General features: G+C 53.4%; 1 protein-coding gene across 1 annotated transcript in view; it reads left to right on the top strand.

Moving 5' to 3' along the window:
* The window catches only part of UCHL1 (ubiquitin C-terminal hydrolase L1), a 287246-nt gene that overhangs the window by 83049 nt on the left and 187214 nt on the right, over positions 1-16983 (top strand). The window contains exon 5 of the mRNA XM_069631750.1: positions 2760-2845. Coding sequence (XP_069487851.1) covers positions 2760-2845 — 86 coding nt within the window. The remainder of the gene's footprint in view (positions 1-2759; positions 2846-16983) is intronic.

Here is a 16983-nt window from a genome sequence, read left to right as displayed (position 1 = left end):
ATTCATGAGCATGTGAATCCATGCCAGACCCATGCTGGAGAACAACAGTTACAGGTAAGTAACTTGTTCCTTATGAAGCTTTCATAGATGGGACTTGTCTAGCGAGCTCATCAGGGGGAGAGCACAGGATGAGGGGGTGTGGGGGGTTGGTTGAAAGAGGGTCAGCAAGCATGGACAGAGGGGATAGGAAGGGGTGAGGTGTACAGGATGTCATGGGTTTTTGAGATAGTGAGAGGCAAGGGCCTTGCAGAGACCCTGGGAGGCAAGAGGGGTAGAACCTGCAGCAGGGTTGGCCAGCTCCTTGCAGATTTGCAAGCGTTTGGCTGAGTTGTTAGATGCTGCAGAGATACAGGCTTGAATGTGGACTCTCCACTTGGCGTGGACAGAGTTGCTATTGCCTTTGGAGCAGGCAACAGACCAGTCTGTCAGAGGATGAAGCCCTCCATTTCCTGTCAGCCGCCCTATACACTTGTCTTGTGTAGTTAGGAGTCATAACAGAAATTGTACTTTGCTTTGGACTTCAAGTGGATCCTCATGACTGGGGCAAGAGTGTCAGAAATAGAAGGGGCAGGGCTCTGTCTGGGTGTCACCCGGAGCAGGAGGAAATGGGGGGAGGAGGGGAGGTGGCAGCGAAAGCCTCCACTGACGCACACTTCATGGGCTGGATGTCTGAGAAGGTAGGTGGCAGTGTTTGGGTAGGCTTGTGGTGTTTGGGTAAGAGGAGGCAAGGCACTGGTCCTTCCAGGAGAGGAGTGGTCATGGGGGAGGCCAGAGGAGATCCAAGACATCAAGTGTGTCCTGCAGAGTGAGTCAGGCCAGAGGGGAGGATTGAGGGGGAATCGCAGAGGTTGCAAAAGAGTAAAGATGAGGGACGGAGTATCCAGGTGGTTGTTGGTTACCACAGAAGAGTGGTGGTTGAGGCCAGGAGGAAGGAGAGGTCAGACTACTCGGAGAAAAGGTGATTTGACCAGGGGTTAGTAGAGGGTAGCACCATTAAGTGTAGCTAGGTGAAATTGAGAGCCTGCAGACAAGGCATTTGAAAGATGAGTAAATCTGAGTGGGAATGATGGTAGGAATCCACTCCTGAAAGATCAGGGCTACACCCCCTCCAGGCCAGGTGGATCTGGGTGCAGAGAGGATCTTATAGCTATCGGGGAGTAGTGTCAAAGCTTGCGACTGCTCGCCATGAACCATGTCTCTATGTCCAAGGCCATAAAGGTCCAGTCCTTCAAGGAGGTGGTATATGCCAGGGGTGTTTAACAGCAGAGCGAGAGTTAAGAGTTGCAAGATGGTTGCCAGCCTTGAAGACCTTCCGGGGAGGGGTACAAATCAGAGGTACGCCCTGTAGAGGTAGCCTGAAGTGTGGCAGAGGAGGAAGGGGTGGGCAAGGTATCCAAGGAAGGATGGGGACAGCCAGAGATGTGGGAAGTTGTGGCGAGGGAACCACTTATGGTCCAAGGTCCTCAGGCCAATCTCCTATTCAATGACAGTGCCATTTAGGTAGAAATTAAGGATGATGCTGGAGGAGTTGAAGGAATCCATGACAACTTCCCAGCGAGTGCCACCATTAATGGGAGAGGAGACTGGGCAGAGATATGCGATGTCCATGGATCAGTGAAGGAAAGATCTAGAGGATGTTGGTGAGGGTCGGTCTGGAAGAGGCGCTGGAATAGGTATCTGAAAAAAATCTTGGCCTCCAACCCAGGTCTTCTATAGCAAACCTTTGGTAAGGATAGTTGATAGAGGAGCAGTTAAAATGGATGGGAGAAACAGAGCGCCATGAGTGGGGAAAAGAGGCAGAGGGAGGAGTATGCAAGTACAGCAGTATGGAACAGTAAATGGGCTAGCAAGTTACAATCAATGGCCGAAGTTGAATGCAAATATACAAGTTTTACTTCAAGTTAAATGTAAGGCCCTGTGGTTAAGGAATCGGATGGTAAAGGTGAGTACAGAAACTGCTTCAATTGAGTACATAACAGGGAGAGCCGAGTACCAGCGGAGAAGTACAGGGGAACTAACCCATGCAGAATGTGGTGAGTCACGATAGTCCGAGGATAGCGTCCTCAAGGAGGGTTGGGCTGTGGCAGAAGTCGCCTGTAAGCAGAAGGGGGCCCTTTCTTGAGGGCCTTTAGTGATCTGGGCCGGCTCCTGCCTCCCGGTTGCAGCTATTGGCCTATCTAGGCCTGGAAACCAATGGGAGAGGGAGTCTGGCAAGACCAGTTGGTGGTACAGCAGGTTAGTTCGGTTCAGCCATCTGAGGGGCCGAATACATGCAGAGTAATGCACAAAGTGAAGAAATGCAGCAAGAAAACCCCAAAAAGTGTTTAGCGTCCAGATTAAAGGCTGATCTTCAGCAGCCATTGTGCCCCATGGCACCACCTTGTTTGTGAGACGGTCTCGAGTGCAGGGAAGCATATTTTGGATGAGTGGGGGTTTGAGCCATGCAACCGTAGGTGCATATCTGGGAGGTGTGCTAAATGAGTTAATTTCGTGTGAGCAGGTGTAGTGGAAGCATGCTGTTTGAGTGGTGCATTGGAATGTCATTTGAATGTTTCATGTATTTTCATGCAAGACATTTGTGGCTTATTGAGCATGGAATGAAATGGAGGACATAGTAGCAGGTGTCATTTGAGTGTGGGGGGCATCAGGATGCCAGTGTCCGTTGCTTTCTAACACTGGATATTGGCAACTCCAGTAACTTTATCCTAGACCAATCTACAAGTTGTTGCACCATGGTTACGTTTATATTTTCTTCACAGGTGAAGGGTCCGCCTTAGAAAAGTTTTTGTTGGATACTGCAGATTTGTCTCCAGAGCAAAGGGCAGAGCATCTTGAATCAAACAAGGTATGGATTATTTAATCCTTTGAATGTTTACATTTTTGTCACACTATTGATGGGACTGAGGTGGTAAACTGTTAATTTGCAAATTTACACTGTTGCAGGTGGTGAGCTGCACAAATGTGCCTATAGGCTTGACTTAGTCCCCCAAGGGATTGTGAAGAATACCGTGGAGTGGGCACAGGGTTTCCATCAATTGAGTTGGTAGACTAACACAAGTGACTGCACTAATGCTTCACTTGGCAGCACTAGGGTTTGTATTAAGACAATCACCCAGTCTGCAGTATATTTTACAGACATGTGCTCTATTGTACTCCAGCTGATTTTCTGTGCCAGTGTCTAGTTTCAGAGCAGGGGGACGGGGGTCATACACAGGTGACCCAGGCTGAAGTCAGTTCAGTCATGGGTGCTGAGTCCCTTAGTAGTAACTGCGTGAGGAATACTGACGTTGACTTGGCACAGTCAGGCATGGAGGGGCACAACAGCTTTGACTAAACAAAATGGATAACCTTAAACTGGCGTCAAAGGGGGTTCGGAAGCAACAATTGCAGAGTTCTGATGTCCCATGACGTAGAGGGTAGATTTGATTATCAGCAACACTGTGATGGTTCCTGTAGGGACCTTCCATACCAAGGTTGCAAGTATCAAAGATCCCTGAAGCCGGGCTGTAGTGGGTAAAGTTTGCCAGTACTGATCACCATTGGCTCCACGTTCTTGGAGCATTGAATTTCCATTGACCTCTCTCCCATGAATAATGGCTGGTTCAGCTGGCTTTATTGAACTTGTATACATAACCAGGTTCATCAAGCAACATAGCAAGAAATCATTGGCATAACCTAATAAGCGCTTGTTTGTGATGCTAGCAATACCTTTCGTGAGACAGGGCCTCCTAGTACATGTCCTACCACTTGTGGGTTCTGCATGTTTTAAGACCGAGGTCCAGCCTGCATCTCTGGCAGTGCAGCTACCTTTTGGTGAACACCCCTGGGATAACCTTGTCAAACCCATGGTTGGAGGTACACCATTGTACTGCTTATGTGGTTTTTGTACACCCATTTCCCACAGTGCAGGGTATGGGCTGGTGGCAGCTACATGCGGACTTGCCAGTGGCTCGGAGTACTTCATTTTTGGGACACCCAGGCCCTGTCATAGGGAATCGCTAGATTCCTCAAAGTTAAGATGGGCACTGTAGCCTCTTGGGTCTATTGCCTTTACCTTTAATTTTCCAAGTCTTGGAAAGCCCTGACACTCCCTTCCCCCCTGACGGGCTGTTGAGTGAAAGGACCATATATGGCTCTAGGGCTGTCTCCTGCCAGACTGGCTGGATCCTTCCCAGGGACTATTGTGGATGCACCCTTTGGGTGGTACCTGTATGAAGTCCACTCATTCAGTGTTGTGGATATTTGGTTTTGGTTGCAATACAATGCCTGGGCCCTAGACTGAAACTAGTGTAGTGTTCTGAAAGGCTGGGTGCTTACTCCAATCTACATTCTGTTATGGGTGCCTGGCCTGAATGCCTGTGAACCTGATTTGTTGCCTACCTGCATGAATGCACTAGCGTATGATTGGATAAATTAGCCTGGCTCCACCTGAGTTAATGGGGCAACAAATGTCTATACCTAGTGACTCTCACTCACAAAGTTCTTCTGAAGCTGGAACCTGAAGCATGGGTTTTGCCAGACAAAGGAGTCTGCAGCTGCATTTCTTCAAGGAATCCAGAGGATGGAATCGGAACTCCTTTCCGAGCTGCAAAGGACCATTGCGCACCTGCTGCTCTTCAAAGTACCCTTGATGCCAGTCCTGTTTATCTGCTGTCCAGAGAAGGTCTTTGTGAATCCAGGAAAGTGCCTGAACATTCTAGTCCAAAAGTTCAGTTGTCGCTCAGGGTCCAAAGGAGTGTTTGAGATTGCTGCAAGCCATTCAGTTGCCCAAGAGGGGTCGGTCCTGATAAATACTCTAATCCTGGAAGCTGTCGACCACTGGAGCAGAATCCGAAGAGCAAGATGAAGAAAATGTTTGCAGCAATTTCTGTAGAGGCTGCTGTGTAACAAGAGCCTGATGCAACCCTTCCTTCCATTGACCTGGGGACCCAAAAATGGCAACTCCTACCCAGAGGCTGGTGAGATCCACTAGTTCTGCATTTTGAGCCAACCTACAAACCGCCAATACCCTGGGATCGCCACCCTAAGTGCAGCGCATTGTCTTCTGACGTCTGAATCTCTGGACTCCTGCGACAATTTGAATCCCTGAAGTCCCATCACCAGAATGTAGGCTCAAGATGGTAGGAAATCCGACGTGTGATTTCTGGCTGCGAACCCCGGGCAGATGGCTCCTTGGTAAGCTGTGATCCCTTTCTGCCTCAAACCCAAATCCCTACATTCTTAAAACAACCCATGTATAAGTCTGGGGCATTGCCAGAGAAAAGATGGGATGGTGAGGTGTATTATTGGAGAAACTTGAAGTGTTTTGTGGCGCAGATGGGCCTCCCACAAAATGGTGGCTGATGCTCAATGACGGGAAAGTTCGGAGAAGAATACCAGAGTTATGGAGGGAGGATCGGCAGCTGGTGAGCATGTCTTTTATGTGGCACCCTGCTGGAAGACTGATGGGGGGGGGTGGAGGGGGGAGCAAGTCAATCAAGAGTATGAATGGTGCGCAGGCATTCCAGATCATGGGGAAAGCTGGTCTTCAACCCCTTCCCCCTTGCCTTCGCAGATACAGCAGCGATAACTTCGAGAACGAAGGGCTGCTGAACGGCCCCAGGAGTGGGCAGTGGAGTTTGGATGCAGCCCGAGATGACTGCGGGTGGAGCAGGAGTGGGGAGGAGGCAAGCACCGTCAACGCGAGCACAGGCAAGAGCGAGCACCTGCGGCGGAAGTGGGGCTGGTGCCCCTGCCAATAACAGGTGCCGGATGTGCCTCATCTCACCCTCGGAGGTAAAGAAAAGCAAGAGGCGGCCACACGGGCACAGGTGAGAGCAGCTGCAGCTAAGGGGGACAGACGTCTGTACAACAGGTGCCGGGTGCGCCTCCACCCCACCCCCGGAGAAGCGAAGTCAGGCAGAAGGTGGCGGAGTGCCGCTGTAATGTAGGAGCAGTGTCCCGCTCACTTGCCAGAAGTAAGGAGACCAGGGGCGTGGGGAGGGGGTACAAAGGAGGCATATACATACAGGCGCAAGGGAGGAATGGAGGAACCCTGCATACACATGGGATCTCCAGGTAAAACACAGAGCAGCAGACTCTTAACAGGAGGGGAAAGGCTTAATGTAGATAAGTGGCCTGCAACTTGACACAGCGTTGCCACAGTGAATGCCCTGGCATACTGGGGATGAGAGCCCAGTTATGTCACAAAAAAGAACCCTAGAAATGACGGACCAACAGACTCTGAATGGGAGCCTGAGACGGTGTTATTTACTGGAGCAGAGCACAGATGGACGTTGAGGAGATTGCGGGGGCACTATTGACTTGATGGCCAACAGGAAGACCTAGCAGCCTATGGGGTCTTTGCTGATGACAAATGAACCAGGAACTCTCAATGCAGTGAGATCGGCAGAGACCTACGAAAGCCAAGACCCAGCCAATGCTCTGGTGATTCCGGGATCGTCTGTTTTGGGGGAGAGTACACCTCAAACTTACAGCCATGAAGCAGGGAGGAGACACCCCCCACATCCTAGCGCCATCAGTTGGCTCCCGGAACCATAAAGGGAACAGCAAGCCCGAGAGAACTTAACTAGTTGGAGCTGGAGATTCGACCCTGAGGCTAGGCTCAAAATACAAACTAGATTTGGAATCCAGTAAATAACATGGCCAAGCATGTTTGGAAGCAGAATGGACCATTGTCTGGGGGACATCAAAGCCCTTAAGCAAGCTGCTGATAACCATAAACACAACCAGCAAACAGCTGCTCGGGTACATTCCTCTCCCTCAGGAAACACGCTGACATAGGAGGATCCTCCGTTGTGCAAATCATACATTTTGGCGATGCTATAAGAGCTTAAAAAGGGCATCAGGATAGTGCCTCGGACTTGGCCAGGTCAATGGCAGACATCAAAGGCATTATCGCTGTGGAGAAACTAATGGATGAAGTGGAGACAGCGATAGCGGAGCAGGGACATGAACAGGATGCTCTGACCAGAAGCGTTCAGGAGTTGGAACAGAAGCGAACAGGAATATGCCGAAAATAGGTCGAGGTGCAATAAAATATGGATTTGGGGCATTCCTAAATCAATTCCAGACTCTGATCGTCAGCAAATAGTAATCGACCTATTCTGACAGATATTGGGTCCGGAAGTAAAAAGGACAAAATACTAGACAGAACCCACAGGCTCTACTCCATCTATCAAATCAACAAGAACTCTATCCCAGATGTAATAACCAGAGGACACATGTACCAATTAAAAGACCTCATGTGGGCTGCTTGCGGGACAGACCCCATCTTTTTCCAGTCTGCGCCTGTTAAGCTCTATCAAGATCTGGCACAAGCCAATTTACAAAAGAGAAGCGCTTGAGGGTATCTACGGACTGGCTGAGGAATAAGAAAATCCGATATCGATTGATCTTCCCGAACGGACTTAGGTTTGAATGGAAAGGGCAGCGGTACAGTCATGAAGGAAGACATGGAGGAACTTATGAGAGAAGGGGACTGAGGAGTGATGCCACAAAAAGGAATCCTTCAGACCATCCTAGAGAAAGTGGAGCCAGGGAGGATCAGTGGAAACCAGTGCAGCCTCGCTTGAGGGGGTCGCAATAAAGAGAGTAAGGAAGAACCCGAGATGACGAGCCTACATGAGAGGGTAAATGGGTGTCTACATGGTTGGGTTGTTAACATTGATGCATAGGGGTGGTTAAACGATGGACTTAAATTGGCAGAGGACCAGGGGGTGACTAGATCAGTACTCCAGTGGTACACCTCTAGTAATGGATGGGAATAATGCAATAGACCTGTGTGGGGAGGAGGGAGGCAAGGCTGGAGAGGGGGCACAGATCCCCAGGGAGCTACTGTGATAAATCATGGAAGATGTTAATGTAAGTTATGGGGAAGTTAGAATTTGGGGGAGGGGGGCATAAATCTAAACACAATTTGTGGTTGAACAAGAATAGTGTAGATGCAGTACGGGGGGCGGCCTCTATGGAAATGGGGGACAGACTAAAGGGTTTACAATACAACCTTGGGTATGACTGGTGTAACATTTGTTACATTAAACGTCCAAGGGTTAAATTCCCCAAGTAAAAGACCAATTGGGAGGCTTGTGGAATTGCAAGCTTCAGTGATGTGGGTGCAGGAAACCCACCTGCTCTCAGAAGATGAGCATAGACTGAAACACAGAGCCTTCACAACAATTCTTGGCCTAGAGTGGGATGAAAGAGGGGTGAGAATCCATATTGCTAAAGGGGTCCGCTTCAAGAAGCAATTCGTCAAAGATCTGGAAGGGAGGTACCTGATCCAGGGGGGGATTCTGATGGACCAGCAGGTGACCATGGTGGTGATCTATGCGCCCAATGATGAGCAAGACTGGTTTCTAATGAGCTATTTCCGAAAATTGTACAGGTGAAAGGGGCAGATCCTAATGGGGATTTCAATTGCATAATGAACACCCGAATGGATGAAACTTTCCCAGCGATAATGCGAAAAGACAAGCCCTTGCCCAATTTATTAGACCTACAGTTAATAGAAACCTGGCGGTTTTTCTGACCTCAAGAAAAACCCTACACCTTTTATTCAGCTGTACATGGAGGTGTCTCCCGGATCGATGGGATCCTAGTTTCGGATGTGGCTATGCCACACGTCACAGGGTTGGAAATAGGGGTACAGCGTTTCTCCAGCATGGGGTCTGGCATGGATTCACATGCTCATGAATATTCCCCGTCAGGCCGGGAATCCTCAGTATAGAAAAAATCAGTATCAGTTTCTGATCTGTCTTCTCAGTAGTAACCAATCACTGGTCTCTGGGTCATACTGCCCCCAGCCAATGACTGCCCTCTCCCTAAGCCCCTCCCCTGGCAGCCATCCTCAGATTTTTACCGCACGTTCAAGTGTTGGGAGTCCTCGTGCTTAGCTCTCGAGCTTTTGCTGCGTTTTCGCGCTTTTTTAGGAGATTTTCTCATGTTTTCGGTTAAGAGCCTCAAGCTCCACCGTTTCTACTTCCGATCAATGGGGATCCGTTTCAGAGTTTTCTACGCCCCTCAAGGGTGAAGATTTCATCGAGTTACACTTTTGGAGGATTCCAGAAGTTCCGAGGCCTACCCCGGACATGGCCCAGGAGAAAGGGAGCTCGACACCCAGGAAGCTATTCAGGACCTGCCCTGGATGCCAGCTTCAGAACGTTTTCAAGGAGGACGAGCATTTGTTATGCCTCTACTGTCTCCATGAGGACAAGACGCACAAGGAAAAGGACTGCACGTTTTGTGGAAACCTGTCGGAGCGGACCATGAAGGATCGTCGCCTCCGTCTCGCCAACTGGCTGGAAGGTAAGAGCCCGCCAGGCGAGAAGAAGTCCGAGAGATCTTCTAAGTCCTGTGAGGGTGCTCCGGCGACGGGGCCCAACAAAAGGCTAAGCACCGCGGGTCCACGGGCACCGGGAGCGCCGAACGGTCGGGCTCTACGGGCGCCAGGCAGGGCGCACCCTCCCCGGCACCTTCAGCCACGAGCCAACGCTCTGGGTCGGGTAAGAGGAAGGGTGAGCACCCGGCGAAGCTCCTGGAGAGGCCCCGGTCGAGCTCAAAGGCCCCATCGGAGGGGGAGCGAGGCAGTGTCCCCCCTCTCGGATAAGGCGGTGAGCGTACCTTAGGTGGTGAAGGCCTTAATCCATCCGGCCAAGCCCTCTATCGATACTGTCGCGGCGGCCCTGGCTCAGCCTGTGGAGGCTACACCAGTGGTGGCGACCTCAGGGCTCAGTCTCCCTGCCACCTCGGAGGGAGTCCTCTTTTGTGCCCATCGATGGGACCCCCGTGAAACCCCCGGCGGGGAAGAAAAAGGGGGGGCAAGGCGTTGTCGTAGATTCGGCCTCAACCTCAGAGGAAGAGCTGATCGAGGTCTTAAGCCACGGCCTTGGCGTGGAAGAAGACCGGCCCGTCGGGATGGATCCCGACGCAGGTGACTACATCGTCGAGGGTGCCGACGGGGCCCCTGATCGCCCGTCGGATTCCCCTCTGCCAGCGCCGCAAGACAACTAGGCGGCCATTTTGTTGGCTATACAGTCCTTATGTTCAGAGATAAGGACGAGACTACCGTTGCCGACGGAGGAACCTCTCCCGTCGGGGGATCCTGAACCGGGACCTTCTGGCGCTCCCCCGCCCAAGAAAAGGATTCACCCTCCGCCTCCTTTTCAGCCGTAGCGCCCCGTCCAGCCCTCCTCACCGTCCACCCGAGGGGATGATACGGGGACTGACACGGCAGCGACGGGTACGGACGACGAGGCATACGACTAGGATCTACTGTCGTCTCCTCCCACCAGGGCTTCTCCGCCCGACGAGATTGGATTGTTCCACTCCATGATCGCCAGGGCATCCGAGCTTTTCCAACTCTGCCCTGAGGAGAAGAAAAGGGAAGGATTCCTTTATCAACGGCGCGAGGCCAAGAGGAAGACGGTCCTCGCGGTGCCTCTACTGGATGACATTTGTGATGAGGGCCTCGCCCTCCTCAAGAACCCTTCCACGACGCCAGCTAGAAGAGACCGGTACAAGAAGTACCGGGTCCCGGACGCGCCCCCCTGTGCCTCCGGGCGCAGCCTTCCCCGGACTCCGTCGTCTCCGCGGCGGCCAGGAAGAAAGCTGAGGGGGGGGGGTGGTGCGGCCTCCACATCGACTTCCCCACCGGACGGCGAGGGAAAGAAATTGGACGCTATGGGACGCAGGGTCATCTCGTCGGCAGTGACGACGATTAAAGCGGCCAACGCCTTGGCTATCGTGGCCCGCTACGACAGGGAGCTATGGTACAAACTGGCTCCCCTGCTGGACTTCCTACCGGACGACAAGAGGGCGGATGCCCTGGAGATCCTACAGGAAGGCGAGGTGGCGTCGGACCACGCCATCACTATTGCGACGGACATCGCCGACACTGGGTTTCGCCAGTTGGGCGACGGCGTGTGCCTTAGGCGGCGTGGATGGCTCAAGGCTACGGACTTCCGTCAAGACGTACAGACCAGAGTCCTGGACATGCCGTTCGATGGGAACAACCTGTTTGGGAAAACAGTGGACGATTCCCTCCAGGCCATTAAAGCGGACACTGAGACGGCCCGGGCCCTTGGGGTTCTGCAGCAACGACGGACGCCCTTTCGGAGCAGCGGAGGCAAGGGTGCCTCCAAAGGTTCCGGCGGCGGTTTCTCCACCTACCGTCAAGCGGCCCGCTCGTCGTCTCAGGAGGCCTACAGAGGACGAGGCAAGTCCAGCGGACCCCGCCGTCGTCGCCAAGGAGGTCAAGGCGGCAAAGCCTCGTCGAAACAGGATTGAACCAGCCGTGGGGTCGGGCCCCCACCGAAGCACCCCGCTGGGAGGCCGGCTGGCGAGCTTCGTCAGCGTGTGGGAGTCCATCTCCACCGACCGTTGGGTGCTGGACGCCTTAGCCCGGGGCCACGCGCTCGAGTTTCAAAGAAGGTGCCCGCGCGTCCCCCCCGTGGCCAGGAAAGAGCTTCACGTCCCTCAGCTTCTCCTGGAGGTAAAGGCGATGCTCAGGAAGGGCGTCATCGAACTCGTCCCAAAGAGGCTTCGGGGCTCCGGAGTTTACTCAAGATACTTCCTCGTGAAGAAGACTGGAGGATGGCGCCCCATCCTAGACCTGCAACGTCTGAACAAATTCATCAAGGCGCAGAAGTTCCGGATGGTCACCCTCCAGCACGTCCTGGGTCAGCTGGAGGAAGGAGACTTCCTGTCGTCGTTGGATTTGGAGGATGCCTACTTCCATATTCCCATCCTAAAGGGGCACCGAAAATTCCTCAGGTTTGTGGTCCAAGGGCGTCACTACCAGTTCAAAGCCCTCCCCTTCGGACTACGGTCGGCACCCAGGGTATTTACCAAGTGCCTTGCACCGGTGGCGGCGCAGCTGCGCCGCGAGGGGATCCACGTCTACCCCTACCTGGACGACTGGCTCATCCGAGCCAAGACGAGGGAGCTCGCCGTGGAGCACACGGCAAGGACCGTCCTACTTCTCACGGACCTGGGATTCTCCGTGAACTACGCCAAGTCCCACCTGGTACCCGCGCAAAACGCACTGTTTCTGGGAGCGAAGCTCGACAGTGTCCCTTCTGGCCTCCCCGTCGGAGGAAAGGACCAGGTACATCCTGGGCAAGGTTCAGCGGATGTTGGTTTCCGACGCGGCCAAGGTGAGGTCCATCAAGTCCCTCCTCGGAATGATGTCTTCTTGCATCTACCTCATTCCCATGTGCAGGCTCCGGATGCGCCCGTTGCAGGAGTTCCTGGACGCGCGCTGGATCCAAACGACGGGCGGCTTCGAGGAGAGGATCACACTCAAAGAGTTTCCGCCGAGCGGTCCGGTGGTGGGGCACCCGCGCGCATCTGACGGCGGGCATGGACTTCCAGACCCCGGACCACCAGGAGACAGTGACCACGGATGCCTCCCTGGAAGGGTGGGGAGCGCACACCGAAAATCTGCATGCGAGAGGCCTTTGGCTCCCGACGGAGAAGTCCCTCCATATCAACGTCCTGGAGCTCCGTGCAGTGTTCTGGGCCCTCAGGTCCTTCCTTCCATCCCTCAAGAGCAAGGTGGTGAGGATCTTCACCGACACCACCACCACCATGTTTTACATCAGGAAACAGGGCGGAACCAGGTCCCCAGCACTGTCCAAGGAGGCGCAGGACCTGTGGCATTGGGCCGTCGCCCAAAGGATGTTTCTGGTGCCGTTTCATCTGGCAGGGATAAACACCAGTGCCGACTCGCTCAGCAGGGAGCTGCGCTCGTGCCACGAGTGGGAACTACGGCAGGATCTAGTGGATCGCCTCTTCCGACGGTGGGGCACACCCCAGATCGACCTGTTCGCGACGGCGACAAACTCCAAGTGCCGGAGATTCGCCAGCAGGTTTCCCCAGGCGAGGAGCATGGGCGATGCTTTCTCGTTCCCCTGGGAGGGCCTGTTCCTCTACGCGTTCCCTCCTTTGCCACTGCTAATCCGGCTCGTCAACCAGCTCAAGAGGTCACGGTGCAGGATGATCCTCGTCGCACCTGCGTGGCCGAGGCAGATATGGTTCCCGGACCTTCTGGACTTATCAGCGTCCCCGCCTATCAAGCTGCCGGTGGACGCAGATCTACTCTCCAGGGAAGGAGGCGCCATCCTCCACCACAACCCGAAATCGCTGAACTTGCAGGCCTGGCTCCTGCAGCGCTAGAGTTTGGAGGATACGACATACCGGCCGACTGCAGAGAGGTTCTTGCAAAGGCCAGGGCGTCCTCGACTCTTAAATGCTACGGACACAAATGGAAGAGGTTCTCTGTCTGGTGCCACGCACAGAAGATTAACCCCCCTACAGATTACGGCTCCCCAGGTACTGCCGTACCTGCTGACGCTGGCCAAAGCTGGACTGGCACACGCGTCCATCAAGATTCATCTTGCTGCAATCTCCCGATACACCAGAACCACGGGGCGGACGTCCTTGTGGTCTCATCGTCTGGTGAAAGAGTTCATGAAGGGACTGTTCAGATCGTTCCCGCCGGTTAAGGCTCCGGCCCCGGCGTGGGAGCTCAACGTGGTGCTGACCAAGCTCATGGGACCTCCGTTCGAGCCTCTGCACTCGGCCCCGTTGAAGTTTCTGTCGTGGAAAACAGCGTTTCTTGTGGCCATCACCTCCGCACGACGGGTGGGAGAGATCCAGGCCCTTTCCTGCAAGGCCCCGTACTTGACTTTTCACGACACGAGGGTAGTGCTCAGGACGCACCCCTCCTTCATGCCCAAGGTACCGTCGGACTTCCATCTCAATGAACCCTTGGTGTTGCCTGTGTTCTTCCCGTCGCCTTCGTCGCCAGCTGAGAGGACTTTGCACTCGCTGGATCTGGCTAGAGCGCTGAAGTTCTACGTGGACCGCACAAAGTGTTTTCCGAAGACGTCACAACTCTTTGTGAATTTTGGACCTGTCAATCAGGGGAAGGCTCTCTCGAAGGCTTCCATTTCCAGATGGCTCTCCGGCTGTATCATGTACTGTCATCGGTTGGCAAACCGACCGCTGCCTGGCCGTACGAGAGCCCATTCCACCAGAGCGATCGCAGCTACCACGGCGTTCCTTTCTGGTGTGCCCCTGCTGGACATATGCAGGGCTGCTACGTGGAGGTCGACGCACACCTTCACGAAATTCTACTGCGTCGATCGGGATTCCAGGGAGGAGTCCAGGGTCGGCCAAGCAGTGCTGCGCAACCTGTTCGCCTGAGGTGAGCCTGGTGAGGAGGTAAGGTGCTTAATGTTGGGTTTGATGAAATGCTTAATGTTGAGCCTTTGCCACCTCCCGTGGTTGTGCATGTGTGTACTGCTATGTATTCTTTATTCATGAGCATGTGAATCCATGCCAGACCCCATGCTGGAGAAGGAACAAGTTACTTACCTGTAACTGTTGTTCTCCAGCATGGGTCTGGCATGGATTCACATGTGAACCCTCCCGCCTACCCCTCTGCGGCTCTTCACTTGGTCATACTGCCACTTCACGTGCTTCCAAATCTGAAGATGGCTGCCAGAGGCGGTGCTTAGGTAGAGGGCAGTCATTGGCTGTGGTCAGTATGACGCAGAGACCAGTGATTGGTTATTGCTACGAAAGACAGATCAGAAACGAAACTGATACTGGTTTTTTCTTTACCGAGGATTCCCAGCCTGACGACGGGGAATATTCATGAGCATGTGAATCCATGCCAGACCCATGCTGGAGAACAGTTACAGGTAAGTAACTTGTTCCTTTCCCTTTTCCCACCCTAGTTATCCCAGATGGCGCTTGTTTTCAAGTCTCATTAGGCCGGGTCGGGCGACTAGTACTCGCTGGTTACGTGGAGGGCTCTCGCAATCAAGCGTGGCTTATAGGTCAGGGTCGGATTGTTCTGGTCATAGTCTAGTAGCGGGGCCCAAATGTTTGTAAAGGGATGGCGAAGGCCCGCATTGGCTGCCATGACCTGTTCAGCTATTAGAATGTCCCAAGTTCTTAACCACCAGGGGGCTTTCTGCAGACTTCCATGTGTGCTGCAGTGATTTTTGGCTGCCAGCAGGAGTTGGGTTATCAACGCCACCTTCCTTCCTGTTCTCGGGTACGAGCCAGGGATCTGAATTGCCAGGAGGACATGTTCGGGGGCCAGCGGTATTGTCACTTGAGTGAGATCCTTAATTACAGCGAGGCATTGGTGTCAGCTAAGTGGATCCAGTGTCTTCTGGAAGTGATGAAGACCAGGGGCTGGTTGGGGGGGGGGGGGGGGGGGGGTGAGAAGTACCAGCATAGAAGCAGTTTGTGGGCACATTCCCGGTTGGTAATGCAGGGGGAGGCCGTGCACGTTCTTGACCAGATGTCTGTCCAGTTTTGGTCCTCTAAAGTGAACCAGATCCACCTCTCATTGGGCCATGTAAGAGGGAGATGCCGCACTGTTCCTTCGGGTGATCCGCTGACAGGTGAAGCAGGTCGAAAAAACAAGTCGTTGAAAAACATAGTTCAAGATGCTCGCGCTCCAGGAGGTGGTCAGTTCAAGAAGGGGATTTTGTGGTGTCTCTGGACCTGCAGGACGTGTACTTCCACATACCGATGTGTCGGCGACACAAGTACCTAAGGTTCGTGGTAGGGCGGACTCACTACCAGTACAGTTCTTCCCTTTGGTCTGAAATCTTCCCCCAGAACATTCACGAAATGCTTGGCTCCGGTGGCAGCCTGGCTGAGGAGGAAAGGCCACCATGTACACCCGTATCTCGACGACTGGTTGGTGAGGGGGTCCTCCCCTACGTCGACGCACAGTCTACAGGACACCATGAGCCTCTTGCAATGGTTGGGGTTTGCGATAAACTTTGAAAAATCCTTGTTAACGCTGTCAAGAAGCTTGGTGTTTCTGGGTGCACAGTTCGAGACCCAGTTGGGGTTAGTCGGACCATCCCTCGACAGGATCACCAGGCTCAGTCGATTGGCAAGTCAGTTGAAAATCAATTCCAGACTGTCAGTGAGAAAACGTACATCAATCCTGGGGGCTATGGCATCCTGCATTCCTCTGGTGCCCAACTGCCGCCTTTTCATGAGGCCAGTGCAACAGTTTTTGGCGGATAGTTGGACGCAGGCTCAGGGCCTCTGGTCGGACAGACTGACCGACGAGCTCCTATTAACTCTTTGGAAATATTCTGAACTCTCTTCCACCACCAAAGGAGTACCCCTACAGGAGCCGGAGTTCCGGTTCACCATGGTGACAGACTCGTCCCTAACTGGTTGGGGAGTGCACATGAGCACTCTGCAGGCACAAGGCAGTTGGTCTTAGAAGGAATCACTCCTGCACATCAACCTTCTTGAATTGAGAGCGGTCCGCTGGGCCCTGAGGGCGTTCCTGCCTCGCATCAGGGATCCACAGTGAGTTTTGACGGACAACACCACGGCAATCCTTTACTTAAGGAAGCAAGGCGGCACGCGATCCAGATCCCTCCATCGAGTCTCGTGTGGCACTGGGATCTAAAACACGATCTATCATCGTAGCTCATCACCTTCCAGGAGTAAGGAACGAGCAGGCGGACTCGCTCAGCAGAAATATGGACCAGATTCACGAATGGGAAATGGACACTGATCAATTGTTGAAGGTCTTCGAGAAATGGGGGTGGCCTCCGCTGGATCTCTTCGCCACGAAAGCGAACAAGTGCAAGATGTACGCCAGCAGGTGGCCACAGGAAGATTCGGTGGGAGAAGCATTTTCCTTCCCGTGAACCGGCAAGTTCCTCTACGCCTTACCTCTGATAGAGAACTCTGCAGTGGATACGCAGGTACAGGTGCCGAGTCATCCTGGTAGCGCCGTGTTGGCCGTGGCAGTCATGGTTTTCCGACCTGCTTCACCTGTCAGCGGATCACCCGAAGGAACAGTGCGGCATCACAATCCAGTCTCTGTGGGTAGATATTACAGGCTGCGCGGGCCCCGTCCACCTACAGGTGTAAGTGGAGAAGATTCTGTACGTGGTGTCAAGGACAAGCAGGAGTGGAACCTCTGAG

Source organism: Ambystoma mexicanum, chromosome 6q (genome assembly GCF_040938575.1).
Source record: "Ambystoma mexicanum isolate Mex_15411 chromosome 6q, UKY_AmexF1_1, whole genome shotgun sequence".
Classification (NCBI taxonomy): Eukaryota; Metazoa; Chordata; class Amphibia; order Caudata; family Ambystomatidae; genus Ambystoma; species Ambystoma mexicanum.
This window is presented reverse-complemented; position numbering and strand designations above follow the sequence as displayed.